Source organism: Ovis canadensis, chromosome 12 (assembly GCF_042477335.2).
Source record: "Ovis canadensis isolate MfBH-ARS-UI-01 breed Bighorn chromosome 12, ARS-UI_OviCan_v2, whole genome shotgun sequence".
Lineage (NCBI taxonomy): Eukaryota > Metazoa > Chordata > Mammalia > Artiodactyla > Bovidae > Ovis > Ovis canadensis.
The window spans coordinates 82048768-82063399 of NC_091256.1; the positions used below are offsets into that span (position 1 = coordinate 82048768).

General features: G+C 49.0%; 1 protein-coding gene across 2 annotated transcripts in view; it reads left to right on the top strand.

The window, feature by feature from the left end:
- The first annotated feature begins 11522 nt into the window (after positions 1 to 11522).
- Positions 11523 to 14632, top strand: part of PACC1 (proton activated chloride channel 1) — a 33568-nt gene continuing 30458 nt past the window's right edge. The window contains exon 1 of one of the 2 annotated variants that reach the window (XM_069544207.1): positions 11523 to 11727. In XM_069544207.1, the coding sequence (XP_069400308.1) occupies positions 11524 to 11727 (204 nt within the window). In that variant the 5' untranslated portion in view covers position 11523. The remainder of the gene's footprint in view (positions 11728 to 14632) is intronic. The other variant, XM_069544208.1, reaches the window with a different exon arrangement.

Here is a 14632-nt window from a genome sequence, read left to right on the forward strand (position 1 = left end):
TGGTGCTTTGGCCCATCAAGGGAGGTGATGAGAAGTGGGTGGATCACGGATTTGTTTTGCATATGTGGCTCACAAGATTTGCTGACAGATGAGACATGGGGTCTGAGAGACAGAGAGGAGCCAAGGATGACCCCAAGGGTTTTTGGCCTGGGCAGCTGAAGGATGGAGTCTCCACTTACTGAGATAAGGAGAGACAGTAGGAGGAGCAGGTTTGGGTGAAGATCAAAATCAGGCTTGTTCACTCTGAGAACACTTAGACAGCCAGGTGGAAGTATCAAATAGACCGTTGGCTGTATGAGTCTGGAATTAGAGGGAGAGCTCAGGCTAGAGAGAGAAAATTTGGAACCCTTGGCATTTAGTTTGTATTTAAAGCCACGGAATGGATGAGATCATCAGGAAGGGCATGTAGATTGAAAAGAGGCAGGAACAAGGACTGAGTTCTTGAGGCTTGCCAACATTTTGTGGTTGGGAGAACCAGCCACCAAAGATGGGCGTGCTGTGCACTAAGCACTTTTACGTGTATTAACTCATTTAATCCTCACTGTAACTCTATGAGGCTCCTCTGTCCATGGGATTTCTCAGGCAAAAATACTAGAGTGAGTTGCCATTTTCTTCTCCAGGGCATCTTCCAGACCCAGGAATCCAACCAGGGTTTCCTGCATTGCAGACAGATTCTTACTGACTGAGCTACGAGGGAATCCTATTCCATGTAGTAAGTAAGAGCTGTTATTATCACCCAGTTTACAAATGATGAAACTTAACTGCACAGACCTTAAGTGCCTTGCTCAATGTCACTCAGTAGGTGGAAGAGCTAAGATTCAAGCACTGGCCCTATGTCCCAGAGTCTGCCCCTGACCACCCGTCTATACTTCCCTTCCCTGATTGTACCAAGTTCTCAGCTCTGTACTTCTTCAACAGAGTGGACTTTGATTACAGAGCAGCCTAAACAAGACCTGTCCACAAACCATCTGAATCTTAATTTCCACATCAGTAACATGCCAGCCTACCTCCTAGATAGGACTGTGCTGAAACTAAAAGTGATGCAGGTGTGAAAAGCTGCATAAGCTGTGCAATATCCACGTTACACCGTGTCACCAGGTCTCCAGGTAGGAAGAGGCCCTGCTAAGCCCTTAGAATATCACCCCTTTCCTGATGCAGCCTGTTCCTTGGCATACAGAGTGCAGCATCTCTACTTGAGCCCTTTTCTCTCCCGACAGTTGTATTGTTAGGAACTGCTTTGGGCCCAAGGAAACTCCCTATAATTTCTACTGATCAGATCTAGCTTCCCCGTCCCAGAGACGCTGAGTGTGAGTCTGTAAGGGAATAGCATGTTCACATGCCCTTGGATTTCTCCAGGCCTCCTCCTGATGGCTCTCCCCAGATTGAAGAGATTTCTACTTGAAATTCAGAGGTTTCTACTTGAACCCAGATTTGTTTTCCCAAACGAATCAGTTACCTTCAAGGAAAACAGAAACTACTCTATGGCTGTGCTGTAGGGAGGTGGTTATACAGGTGATGGAAGAGGCTAAGAAGCAACCCTGAGGGAGCCCAGAGATTAGCAAAACAGGAAGATTGGTAACATCCGGGAGTGTTTTAGAGTTTAGGAGCCTGGGTCACCTGACTGAAGCTAGAACCACACACACACACACAACGTTTGCCTCGGGGCTAGAGCTGTGGAAGGGAAGCTGCTAGGGCAGAGCACAAGGGAGAGAAAAACCGTGGCTTCCCACTTGCCCAGTTCTGCTCCAGGCTTCCAGCAGAGCTTCCTCTTGGCTGAGCCCAGTGGAAACCCAGCCTTCAGGACCAGTCCCTGTAACCCAGAGCAGGAGAGGCAAGAATGGGATCTGAGAGCAAATAAGCCCAGGATCAGCCCAACCCAGCCTCCACCGACCTGGTTTCTACCCGCTCATCTTGTTACCAAGTCCAAGCTCTCTTGGCTCGCCGCACGACAGGCCAGTGAATCTGAGAGACCAGAGATTGAGGCATGGAAGAGACTTTAATCAGGGAGCCAGCAGACGGAGAAGATGGCAGGCTAGCACCTCAAGATAACCATCTTATGGGGGTCTGGATGCCAGGTTCTTTTGTAGATCAGAGAGAAGTGTCAGGTGGGTGTATGCTCCTCAGTTCTGTCTCGTCACAACAAAGATTTGCAGTGACGGAAATTAAAGCCCCCCTCGGCGTGTCACAGCTCTCGGGTCTTGGACAGACTGTGTTATAGCTCTCCGGTCTCAAACGGACCATGTTATGGCTCTTAGACAAATCAGTGTTACAGCTCTATTTTATTTAGATAATAGCAGGAAAATCCATCTTCGAGGCGTGATGGCACGTCGATCCAAAGATGCAAAGAGAAGAACCCTCCAGTGCGCAGGAGAGAGAGAGAAAGAAAAAGTGTATGCACGCGGGGACGGGGTGGGAGTGGGGGGAGAGAGAGCCCTTTGGCTCCTCTTTGTATATGTTTTTTTCTCCCCCCTGGGCCTGCCCTATGCAAATTGGGCTTAGCCAGGAGTGCTGTTCTGCTTGTCCGGTCCTCTGACCTTCCTTTGAGTTTCCTTTGTTCTATTTTCGCAGGCTTTTCCCTTCCTTGTCTTTTAGCCACCGCCATTTTGGACTCCTCCTATTCTAACTACCTAACAGAAAGAAGCAATGAGGAACTAAAGTCAAAAGGCAGAACAGAGAGGGAGAGGCAATGGGGCAGTAAAGTGAAAGGGTCTCAGTTCAGTTCAGTCGCTCAGTCGTGTCCGACTCTTTGCCACCCCATGAATCGCAGCCCACCAGGCCTCCCTGTCCATCACCAACTCCCGGAGTTCACTCACACTCACGTCCATCGAGTCAGTGACGCCATCCAGCCATCTCATCCTCTGTCGTCCCCTTCTCCTCCTGCCCCCAATCACTCCCAGCATCAGAGTCTTTTCCAATGAGTCAACTCTTCCCATGAGGTGGCCAGAGTACTGGAGTTTCAGCTTCAGCATCATTTCCTCCAAAGAAATCCCAGGGCTGATCTCCTTCAGAATGGACTGGTTGGATCTCCTTGCAGTCCAAGGGACTCTCAAGAGTCTTCTCCAACACCACACTTCAAAACCATCAATTCTTGGGTGCTCAGCTTTCTTCACAGTCCAATGCTCACATCCATACATGACCACTGGAAAAACCATAGCCTTGACTAGATGGACCTTTGTTGGAAAACTAATGGCTCTGCTTTTCAATATGCTATCTAGGTTGGTCATAACTTTCCTTCCAAGGAATAAGCATCTCTTAATTTCATGGCTACAGTCACCATCTGCAGTGATTTTGGAGCCCCCCAAAATAAAGTCTGCCACTGTTTCCACTGTTTCCCCATCTATTTACCATGAACTGATGGGACCAGATGCCATGATCTTCGTTTTCTGAATGTTGAGCTTTAAGCCAACTTTTTCACTCTCCTCTTTCACTTTCTTCAAGAGGCTTTGTAGTTCCTCTTCACTTTCTGCCATAGGGGTGGTGTCATCTGCATATCTGAGGTTATTGATATTTCTCCCGGCAATCTTGATTCCAGCTTGTGCTTCTTCCAGCCCAGCATTTCTCATGATGTACTCTGCATAGAAGTTAAATAAGCAGGGTGACAATATACAGCCTTGACGTACTCCTTTTCCTATTTGGAACCAGTCTGTTGTTTCATGTCCACTTCTAACTGTTGCTTCCTGACCTGCATATAGGTTTCTCAAGAGGCAGGTCAGGTGGTCTGGTATTCCCATCTCTTTCAGAATTTTCCACAGTTTCTTGTGATCCACACAGTCAAAGGCTTTGGCATAGTCAATAAAGCAGAAATAGATGTTTTTCTGGAACTCTCTTGCTTTTTCCATGATCCACCAGATGTTGGCAATTTGATCTCTGGTTCCTCTGCCTTTTCTAAAACCAGCTTGAACATCTGGAAGTTCACAGTTCACGTATTGATGAAACCTGGCTTGGAGAATTTTGAGCATTACTTTACTAGCATGTGAGATGAATGCAACTGTGTGGTAGTTTGAGCAGTCTTTGGCATTGCCTTTCTTTGGAATTGGAATGAAAACTGACCTTTTCCAGTCCTGTGGCCACTGCTGAGTTTTCCAAATTTGCTGGCATATTGAGTGCAGCACTTTCACAGCATCATCTTTCAGGATATGAAACAGCTCAACTGGAATTCCATCACCTCCACTAGCTTTGTTCGTAGTGATGCTTTCTAAGGCCCACTTGACTTCACATTCCAGGCTGTCTGGCTCTAGGTGAGTGATCACACCATTGTGATTATCTTGGTCATGAAGATCTTTTTTGTATAGTTCTACTGGGTCTACAGTCTTGCAAAACATCTCCAAGGGAGTGGCCAGCCTTTGGAAGGGGTGTGTTAATCTCTTCTGTTCACAGATGGGCAGGGACAAACCATCACTCCAGGAGCTGAACAAAAGCACTTTAGTTTACAGTCAGGCCGAGGGGGCAGGGTCCTCCAGGAAAGCCAGGAAGTATAATAACAAAAGCAACAAAAAGCAAGTCAAAGAAACAGTTTCCAACACAGGAGTCAGAATCAGCTTCCTTCCTGCAGCCATCTGACTATCTCCTAAGGGCCCCTACATCAGCCCCCTCCAGCAGCCCCCTCCAGCCACACCACCTTCTGTTTGGGTCCCAACCTGGGCCTCTGTACTGGGGTACAAGTCCTCATGGGCTTGGGGCGCAGGTCATCATGACCCTGTTGTCACTCAGGTCTCAACTCACAGGAATCTACCATCTTGAGGCCTTTCTGGACTCCCCATGATCAGCACCTCCTCCCACAGCCACCCTGGCACTCGCTATGCCATCCCATATTCTCTTTTCCTTTATTTAGACCTCTGGTCACTATGTGCAATTACTTTGTTCATTTCTTTATTCAACTACACTGGGTACCAGCAACTGCCAATCATATCCTTGTTGGAGGCCCTGGGATGCAGAAATGAGCCAAACACGTAAGCACCTCATCTTCAAGGAGCTGAAACAGTACAAGGAGGCTGAAAATATTGGTGGCCTAAAAGTTCGTACGGGTTTTTCCGGAAGCTGGTACAGAAAAATTCTGTTGACTTAAAAGTACTCACAACCTAAAAGTTGAGTTATGTTTTATTCAGTGGGGCTTTTTAGGACTTCCAGCCCAGGAGATAGCATCTCAAGTGACCCTGGGATAGCTGCTTTGAGGAGGCGAGGGGAGGAGCCAGGTTATATGGAAGTTTTGCAACAAAGGGCAGGTAGTCTGAACATCAAAAGATGATTGTTAATTAAAGAAAGCCAGATAACCCAATTAAGGAGTATAGCTCTTTTCTATGTATGGGAAGATGCGAGATCTGGGCTCACTGAAATCATTCCTTTCATATGCACCTCAGCTATCTGGGGCAGTTTCGGTATTTTCATGTCCTATGCTTTCTTTCCTCAAGGTTTATCGTAGGAAGAGGCTGCAGTGTGATGGCTGCTAGATGGCAGACATTCTTCTCTTTCCTGAGTTCCCTTAGAGCTTACTGGCTCATTTGGGAGAGCTGGAATGGCTGATGACTATGACATCCTTGTTGTTTACTGATATAGCAGGAAATATTCAATTTTTCAAACCCAATATAAGAAACTCAGAAGGTGGTACATACTAGGGCAAAAAGTAAAGCCGCATAGGGGGATGAGCTGGCAGTGGGGTTCGCTGTTTTAACAGGGTGCTCAGAGGAGGTGATACTGATATAGATAAGGAGATATTGGGAGAAAGACCTGAAGGCAGTGAGGAAGTGAGTCATAGAGCTCCCAGGATTACAGCAGTCCCAGAACAGGGAGGAGCCACTGCCAGTCTCTAATGCTCAGCATGTTAAGATGAGGAGAGAGAGAGTGAGGGGAGGAAAAACAGAACGAGGTAGGCATTGCAGGACAGATCCTATAGTGCCTGATAGGTCCGTGTCAGGACTCTGGCTTTGGAGGAGGCGAAGCAGAGGAGTGACATGATCTGCCTTTGTCTAGCAGGCTCTTCCTGACTGCTGTGTTGGGATGGTTGTAGCCAGGGTGGAAATAGAGAGGGCCAGCTAGGAGGCAACTGAAAATAACCTATGAGAAATGCTAGTGGTTTGTACCACGATGGTGATGACAGAGGTGATGAAAAGGGGCCACATTCTGAATACAGTAGAGCCAGCAGGATTTGCTGATTTAGATGTGGAGTGTAAGAGGAAGAAAAGAACCAAGGATGACTCCAGAGTTTGACCAAAGGAAATGGGAAGATGGAGTTTATGACACTGAGGAAGCCTGAGAGGGGACTGGGTTTGGGATAGGAAGATCAATAGTTCCACTTAAAGCTTGCAGTAACCACTGACACTAATACACCATATCCTTACAGTGTGCCTGGTGGCATTCCAAGCACTTTCCAACTGATGACTCAGTTAATCCTCTCAGAGCTGTAGGGATAGGTATTAATACTCCTAGTTTTCATGGCAGGTAATGGATGCACAGAGAGATTAAATAAAGTTCCCATTCAGTAAGTGGCAGAACCAAGACTTAGAACTAGGCAGTTTGGTCACAGCTACCCTCTGCTGTTGCCAGGTGGACATCCAGTGAAGAAGTTGCTTAGGCACCCGGACGGGTGAGCCTGGGCTCAGGGGATAGCTGGAAGCTGGAGATATGCATTTGAATTCACTTGGAATACAAAATTCACACTAGAATTGTGCTCTGGTCCTAAGGCTGCTATATCAAAATGCCACAGACTTGGTTGCTTAAAATAACAGAAATGTATCCTATCACGATTCCGGAGGCTGCTGCTGCTGCTGCTGGTAAGTCACTTCAGTTGTGTCTGATCCTGTGAGACCCCATAGACGGCAGCCCACCAGGCTCCCCCGTCCCTGGGATTCTCCGGGCAAGAACATTGGAGTGGGTTGCCATTTCCTTCTCCAATGCATGAAAGTGAAAAGTGAAAGTGAAGTCGCTCAGTCATGTCCAACTCTTCCCGACCCCATGGACTGCAGCCTACCAGGCTCCTCCGTCCTTGGGATTTTCCAGGCAAGAGTACTGGAGTGGGTTGCCATTGCCTTCTCCTTATGGAGGCTAGAAGTCCGAAATCAAGGTGTCAGCTAGATCATGCTCCCTCCAAGACTTTAGACAGAATCCTTAATTGTCTCTTCTTAGCCTCTGGTGGTGGAGAAGGAAATGGCAACCCACTCCAGTGTTCTTGCCTGGAGAATCCCAGGGACGGAGGAGCCTGGTAGACTGCCGTCTATGGGGTCGCACAGAGTCGGACATGACTGAAGCGACTTAGCAGCAGCAGCAGCAGCAGCAGCCTCTGGTGGTGGCTGACAATCCTCGGGATACTGCCCATTGCCAGGCTAAGGATGGAGCCTGGCCTCCTGAACCAGCAGGTGAACTACAGCTTACCATGGACTACAGATGCATTGGGCATTCTCCCAGTATGTGTATCTTAATATCCTCTTCCATCATCTTGTAAGGTCATGAGTTATAATAGATGAAGGGATTGCCTTGCTTAGCACGACCTCGTCTTGATTACTGACATCTGCCACAATCCTATTTCCAAGTAAGGTTACATTCTGGGATACCAGGGGTTAGGACTTCCACGTACATTTTGGGAGAACATGACTCAACCCATAACAGGAATTCGCAGGGTATAGGTGGTAATTCAAGCCATGAGACTACAAGAGACCACTTTATTAGTTCCTTGGGAGTGAGAAGGAAGATCAAAGACCTAGCTTGAGGAAGGCCATCCTGTAGAGTTGAGGGGATAAGGAGAAATCAGCATAAAGAAGTCTTGAGAAGGAGCAGCAAGTGAGATGAGAGGCAAAATGGGAGTACGTGGTGTCCTGAAGCCAGAGGAATAAAGTGTACAAGGAGGAGGGTGGAAGAGCTAGGCCAATGTAGTCGATAGATCAAGAGAGAGGAGGATAGGAAAATGGCCATCTGATTTGACAACTCAGAGGTCAAACCTTAATCAGCATCCTTTCAGCAGAGTGGAGAACATAAAAGCCTGATTGGTGTGTGCTCATGTGGAAATGGGAGGAGAGGACTCAGGTGCCAGCGTGAGGAATCCTACCCATGGCAGTGGTATTGAGGAAGGAAGCCAGACAAAACGCAAAGAAGTGATCTAGCTTCAGGGGTTGCCCCTGAGTTTTCCTGAGCATGTACCCCAAAAACCAGAGTCGGCCTGATTTTATTGTTCTGTGCTTTCCACTCTTCTGACACTCTCTGGAAAGAGTTAACTCAGGGCTTCAGGCAACAGTCTCCTGCAAAAGGAGTGTCTCAGCTCAAACCCCTCTGATGGCTCTCTAACTTGCCTGACAGTTAGAGACTTTTACAATTTGTGGATTGTTTACAGCCCCCCAACTACAAGAGGCACAAAGCTTAAAGCATCTTAGGATACAGAGCCTTTTCTAAGAGCTAAAAATCATATTGGTGATGGGTTTTCACTGTTGACTCAATGACTGCTGCCAGGCCTCCATATTCTTTATCTTTTAGACACCTGAAGGATATTAATCAATGTAATAGGGATATAGAAATAGGAATGTAGTAGTTTTGATGTTAGCAACACTAGACTTTTGAGTTAATTACTTTTCTTTGTTATATATCACTGCACTCCTCTTGTGTCCTTGCTATGTAAGAATGTAACTTTATTTAGTGCTTTCTGAGAGTGGCACCAGACTTTGGGAAGAGCAAGACAAGTCTTCTGGTTGACAAACCCTTATGAGAAAAGGGCTGTAAAATGTTAATTGGCCCTCTGGCCAGAAGATGATGTAAATCACCTAAGACTTATGTATACAACTAGGTATGCAAAAAGAAAGCCTGGTTTTGATAAGAGTCAGGGCTGCTGATGCTGCATAATTTTATATTATCCATTGATGTCTATGTACAAAAAAAGGTATAAAAGGCCTTTCTGGACAATAAGGGGTGGGCCAGTTGCTGGACTAGTTTCCCCCGTGTCTCCTCTTTACTCTATTTTCTGGCTGAATTCCCATCTGGGGCATGGAGGCTCGCCATGTCTACTTACTTGCCCTGGCTTCTAAGATCCACACAAGAGGGAGCCCAATGTGGGGCACCCCCCGCTATTCAAGAGGACGCTGGTGGCCTAACGTAGATGGTGCAAGTTTCTTGCCTGAAACTTTATTGGCTTTCCACGTAAACCAAGTTATTCAGCATCTTTTCTCCACTAAATTTTACTGCTACACTATTTCTTCTTAATCTAATCTTATATTTCTAAATAAATAAGCTTTCCTCGCCTATGCTGTTCACGCGTCGAATTCCCTAGATCCACCAGGGCAGGACCCTGGCACTCAGGGACATCAACTATGGAAAATTCCATTTACATGCACATGGTCTGTTTCTTGACTCTAGCATGGAAGAGCCACGAGAGCAAGGACTTTGGAGTACCCTATTCATGTCTATATCCCAGTGCTGACCACACTGTATTTAAACCATGTCAAATATTGTATTCATCAGTATCTCCTTGGACTGCAGGAACCCATCATTTTCCAATTTGGTCATACCAACAGAGTAAAGAGAAATGATAAGGCTGAACTAGACTTCTCTGGTTCTTTCTAGTTCTAAATTTCTATGATTGCATGACTTGTTCTATCAACCCCCCTTGTAGTAATGTAGTAAGGCATTTAATGAATTGTTTATTATTGTCCATTTGTTTTGGTAAGCAACTGTTAAATGAAATGGCTGGAATAAGTGTTCCATTCATAAACTTAACACGTTTTTGCTGATTGCCTATTATGTGTTAGGTGCTATATATATTGTCCCATTTAATAATGTGAGAGGGGAGTTAGTGATGGACAGGAAGCAGGGCGTGCTGCAGTCCATGGGGTCTCAAAGAGTCAGACACAACTAAGTGACTGAACTGAACTGAGAGGGCCTAGGCTGGGATGGAGCGGTCAGAAGAGGTGGTGGAGGCCTCCCACTAGGAATACTCTGGAGATTCAGGGCGCTCTGATGTGGCTGGTGCTACGATGGTTGCCACTGAGGAGGGAAGAGGCCCTGAGTGGCTGCGTGCAGGGGTCTGTAGAGTTGCAGCTGCATGGAACACAGAGCAAGCATTCACCAAGGCATAAGCAACCTCTATCTGCTGCACTGCTGAGTAGCCCAGGGCACCACGCAGAACAGCTGTTCCGGTAGTGGGAGGAGGGGAAGATGTGAGTCCGCCCCGCTACAGGGCAAATACCCAATTTTCCACCACATTCAGGGCAGGAGGCTTTTTCTGCTGCAAACAGCACCTTTGGGTTTTGCTGCATGACCTATTTTGATTCAAAGAAGGCTCTAGGAAGCAGGTAGCATTTAGCAGTTGCATTCTAAGGCGAACAGAGGACAGCTCAGACCTGCGGGATAGGGGCAGAGAGCCAGGATGAGGAGCTAGAAGTCCTGACTCCAAGGGTCTGGCCCAGCAATAATGAAAGAACTGGGTTCTGTCACTTGTCTCTGGGTTAAATAATCTTCATTTGTTCATGGCCTTCTCCCAATCCTTTCCGAAACAAAGTACCTCAGTTTCCTCATCTGTAAAACGGAAAGAAAAATGCCCTCCTTACTGGGTTCCTCCTGGGATAAAAGGCGTAATGGCCGTGAACTTGCTCGGTAACAAATTGCTCTGCAGATATTGACAACAGTTATAAACCACCAGGCTAGGCTTCCTCTTGCAATTATAGATTAGGATCTCCTACCCGTCTGATTTGGCCCCTTTGTTCCACTTTCCACTCATCTTCTCCGTCCTTCCCCCTCCAATAAAGAGAGGAAGTAAGAGATGAGGAAAGCACGTGCGTGGCTCGGGGTAACCCGCAGGCATCGCTGTCCCAGGAAAGCGGAGCGCGGTCCCCTGCATCTGGTTCCATCACTTCATGGCAAATAGACGGGGAAACAATGGAAACAGTGACAGATTTTATTTTGGGGGGCTCCAAATCACTCCAGATAGTGACTGTAGCCAGGAAATTAAAAGACGCTTGCTCCTTGGGAAAAACAGTTATGACCAACCTGCTTTATTAAAAAGCAGAGACATTACTATGCCAACAAAGTTTCGTCTAGTCAAAGTTATAGTTTTTCCAGTAGTCATGTATGGATGTGGGAGTTGGATTATAAAGAAAGCTAAGAGCCGAAGAACTGAGGGTTTTGAACTGGTGTTGGAGAAAACTCTTGAGAGTCCCTTGGACTGCAAGGAGATCCAACCAGTCCATTCTGAAGGAGATCAGTCCTGAATATTCATTGGAAGGACTGATGCTGAGGCAGAAACTCCAATACATTGGCTACCTGTTGCGAAGAGCTGGCTCATTAGGAAAGACCGTGATGCTGGGAAAGATTGAAGGCAGGAGGGGAAGGGGACGACAGAGGATGAGATGATTGGATGGCATCACCAACTCAATGGACATGAGTTTGGATAAACTCTGGGAGTTGATGATGGACAGGGAGGCCTGCTGTGCTGCGGTCGATGGGGTCGCAGAGTCGGACACCACTGAGCGACTGACCAGAACCGTCCTCCGCCCAGAACTACATTTTCCAGCAGGCCTTCCGCGGCTCCGGCTCCCGTGGGGCGCGAGGCGCATGCGCCGAGTGCGGCTCCGCCTTGGTCCCGAAGCCGCTCCTCCCTCCGAACAGGTTTCGCGTCGCCGCCGAGAGCCGGCGGATCTCCGGGCTGCGGCGGCGGTTCTCGGGGAGCTGCCTCTGGCGAACTCGAGCGGGCTCAGCTGTGCCTTAGCTCCGGTCAGGGCCATGATCCGCCAGGAGCTCTCCACATCCTACCAAGAGGTACACGCACGGCAGTGGCGGGGAGGGCGCCACAGCACAGTTTGCCGCGAGGCGAAGCGGGTCTCGAGGGTCCGGGCGTCTTCTGGGGTGCCCGGGGTGGGGGGCTTCCGGGTGGGCAGAGCGCGCCGCCGAGGAGCGGTCGGGGGAGGGGTCCCTCGGCGTGCTGAGCTGCGGCGGAGCAGGAAGGAAGCGGGGCGCGGAGCCTCCTCCGGACGCGGCCGTGGCTGGGCCGAAGGATGGAGCCCCGGGGCCCCGGAGCCGCGACCCGTAACCAGCCGGTGACTGATTAAAAGCCTCGTCCGGACCCGGGCGGCAGCGCGGCCCGCCGGGCAGCACTCCGGGTCGCCTCGAGGACCGTGGGGTTCTTTGCAACAAGTGGAAGAACCCACGCCCTTCTTTCTCCCCGGCCGGAGTAGAGGCTCGCTGGGCGGCAGCTCACTTCCATGCCCAGGGCCTCGTGGCCCCTCAGCTGCTAGCGGTAGCGATCATCACAGCCCGTTCGGATGGCCAGCAGGCTTTGAAAATGTGCTTTCTCCCACAGAGCTGCTTCTCGCTCCGCTCCGTTTCTCTCTCCTGTCTCACCTCCTCCCACGACTGTAACTCTCACTTTCCAGTTCTTTGTCTTTTCTTGCCTGTCCTGAGCTACCGACGAGCGGTTCCATCTCTTCCCCCAGACCAGCTTCTCCTGACTCCAGCTCTCCTGTTCCTCCTCGAGGGTCCCAAACCCTGGTCATCTCCGATGCTCTCCCCTCCCCTGTTCCCCTCACCGTGCCCCCCCTCCCTTGGCAAGTTCAGGCAGCTTACATCTTCCATCCTCAGGTTTGAGTCCCTGATTCTGCCCTGATCACTTCTCCCTGTTTGGTGTCTCCCATACTGTGCACATTTGCTCAGGGTCCTACCTTAATCCTGGGCTTCCCTTGTGGCTCAGCTGGTAAAGAATCTGCCTGCAGTGTGGGAGACCTGGGTTCCATCCGTGGGTTGGGAAGATGCCCTGGAGGAGGGAATGACTACCCACTCCAGTATTCTGGCCTGGAGAATTCCATGGACTGTATGGTCCATGTGGTCTCAGAGAGTCAGATACAACTGGGCGGCTTTCACTTCACTACCCTGATTCCAGAGCATCCCTTTATACGTACACCTGAAGCTGCCACTGGTCTGCCCAGAACGGTCCAGACTTCTTCACAAGCTCTGACAGCCCTGCAGCCCTATCCTGTCATCATCTGCTCACCCGCCTAGGTTCTGACCACACTGGAAACTCACCATTTCAAAATGTGCTCCTGCTATGCTTGTGCTCACACTGCTGCTTCAGGTCCTTTGGTTAAAATTCCCTTATTTTACAAGGAGGGATCTCAGATCTCATGTGTTCCATGCAGTCTGACTTTCCAGACTAGTCTGAAGTTTCTGTCAGTCCCTCTCATGTGAGCTGCTGCTGCCTTGAGCAATACTGATCAATACTCATGTACATTTCACCCTTTGTAAATGATACTGTGTGGAGTCGGTAAAGCAGATGGCTTCGCCCTATAGTAAAAAGGGAAGTCAAGTTGAAAACAGATGATATATTTGCCTGAGGTTTGCCATTTTTTAATGCAGGATCTGAGCTAGAATCTGACTTTGGGACAAATTTCTGTGTTTCTCCTACCATTTCCTTTATCCCAGAGGAGCCTGTTGGATTTTAGCCAGTGCCTGGGATTTTGTGGCCCCTAGATTCTGTACCCAAGACAGTAGAGGAATCCTGGGGAATGAGTTGTGACTTTTCCTGACTGCAAGTTTTCAGGTTTATAGGGAATAGAGCATAATGGATAAATACTACGACTTTAAAATTTTTTGATTTATTTATTTTTGGCTCTGCCGGGTTGTGGATGCGCGGGCTTTCGCTAGTTGCGGTGAGTGGGGGCTACTGCTCATTGCGGTGCACAGGCTTCTCATGCTGGGGCTTCTCTTGCTGCTGGGCACAGGCTCTAGGCCGTGAAGGCGCCTTAGTTGTGGCTCCTGCGCTCTAGAGCACAGGCTCAGCACCTGTGCACGGGCTTAGTTGTTCTTGGCCTGTGGAATCTTCTCCAACCAGGGGTCGTACCCGTGCATTGGCAGATATATACTTCACCACTGAGCCACCAGGGAATCCCCAAATACTAGGACTTTTAAGTCAAAAAGCCTGAGTTCCTATCCTTGCCTCACCTCTTGCCATTTGTGTGGCTTTTGTCAAGTCACTTCTCTGAGCCTCTGGTTCATCTGTAAAATGAAGCTAATGGTAGTCCTTATCTCATGGGGCTGTGAGGATTAGCTGAGTTGGTATGTAGGGTGCTTAGCTCAGTGCCTGGCAGTAGTGGCCCCTCAGTGAGTGCTAGTTCTTGTTAACAGGGTGTGGGCAGCTCCTGCTTCTGGGAAGCATTGGGGTCCTGGTTTACAGGACCCTGTCCCTCATCTGCACATAAACTCTACCGTCCTCTTCTCAAGCAGGGCTCCTAACACGTTTGCTAAAACATAGGCAGTTATCCTGCTTGCAGGGTCAAGGCCAAGGGTGGATTCAGTTTCTGTTTCCCCATGTTGGGAGATACTGGAAGGACCCCTCCCCTTGCCTTCCTCAGTGGCCCATTCTGAAGGTCCTGTCTCTCACCTTCAGAAGACTGCGGCCTCCTGACTCTTTCTTGCAGGCGTCATGCTGCAGAACTTGGCCAGGGCCGGGCAAGGAGGTGGGTTTATTATGGCTTCAGGTAGTCAGGAGGGGAGCTGGGTTAGGACCCTGTTAGGGTTATAGGCTGAACCTGTGTGAAGCTTGGATCCGAGAGTGCTGGGCCTTTCCAGGACTTGTACCTCCCTTTCCCTTTGGCCAGCGAGAGCCCTGGGGCCCTCTTGGTCTGTGTTCCCACTGGGGTCCTGGCTCTTGTGGTGTTCTTTAAGCTCCTAG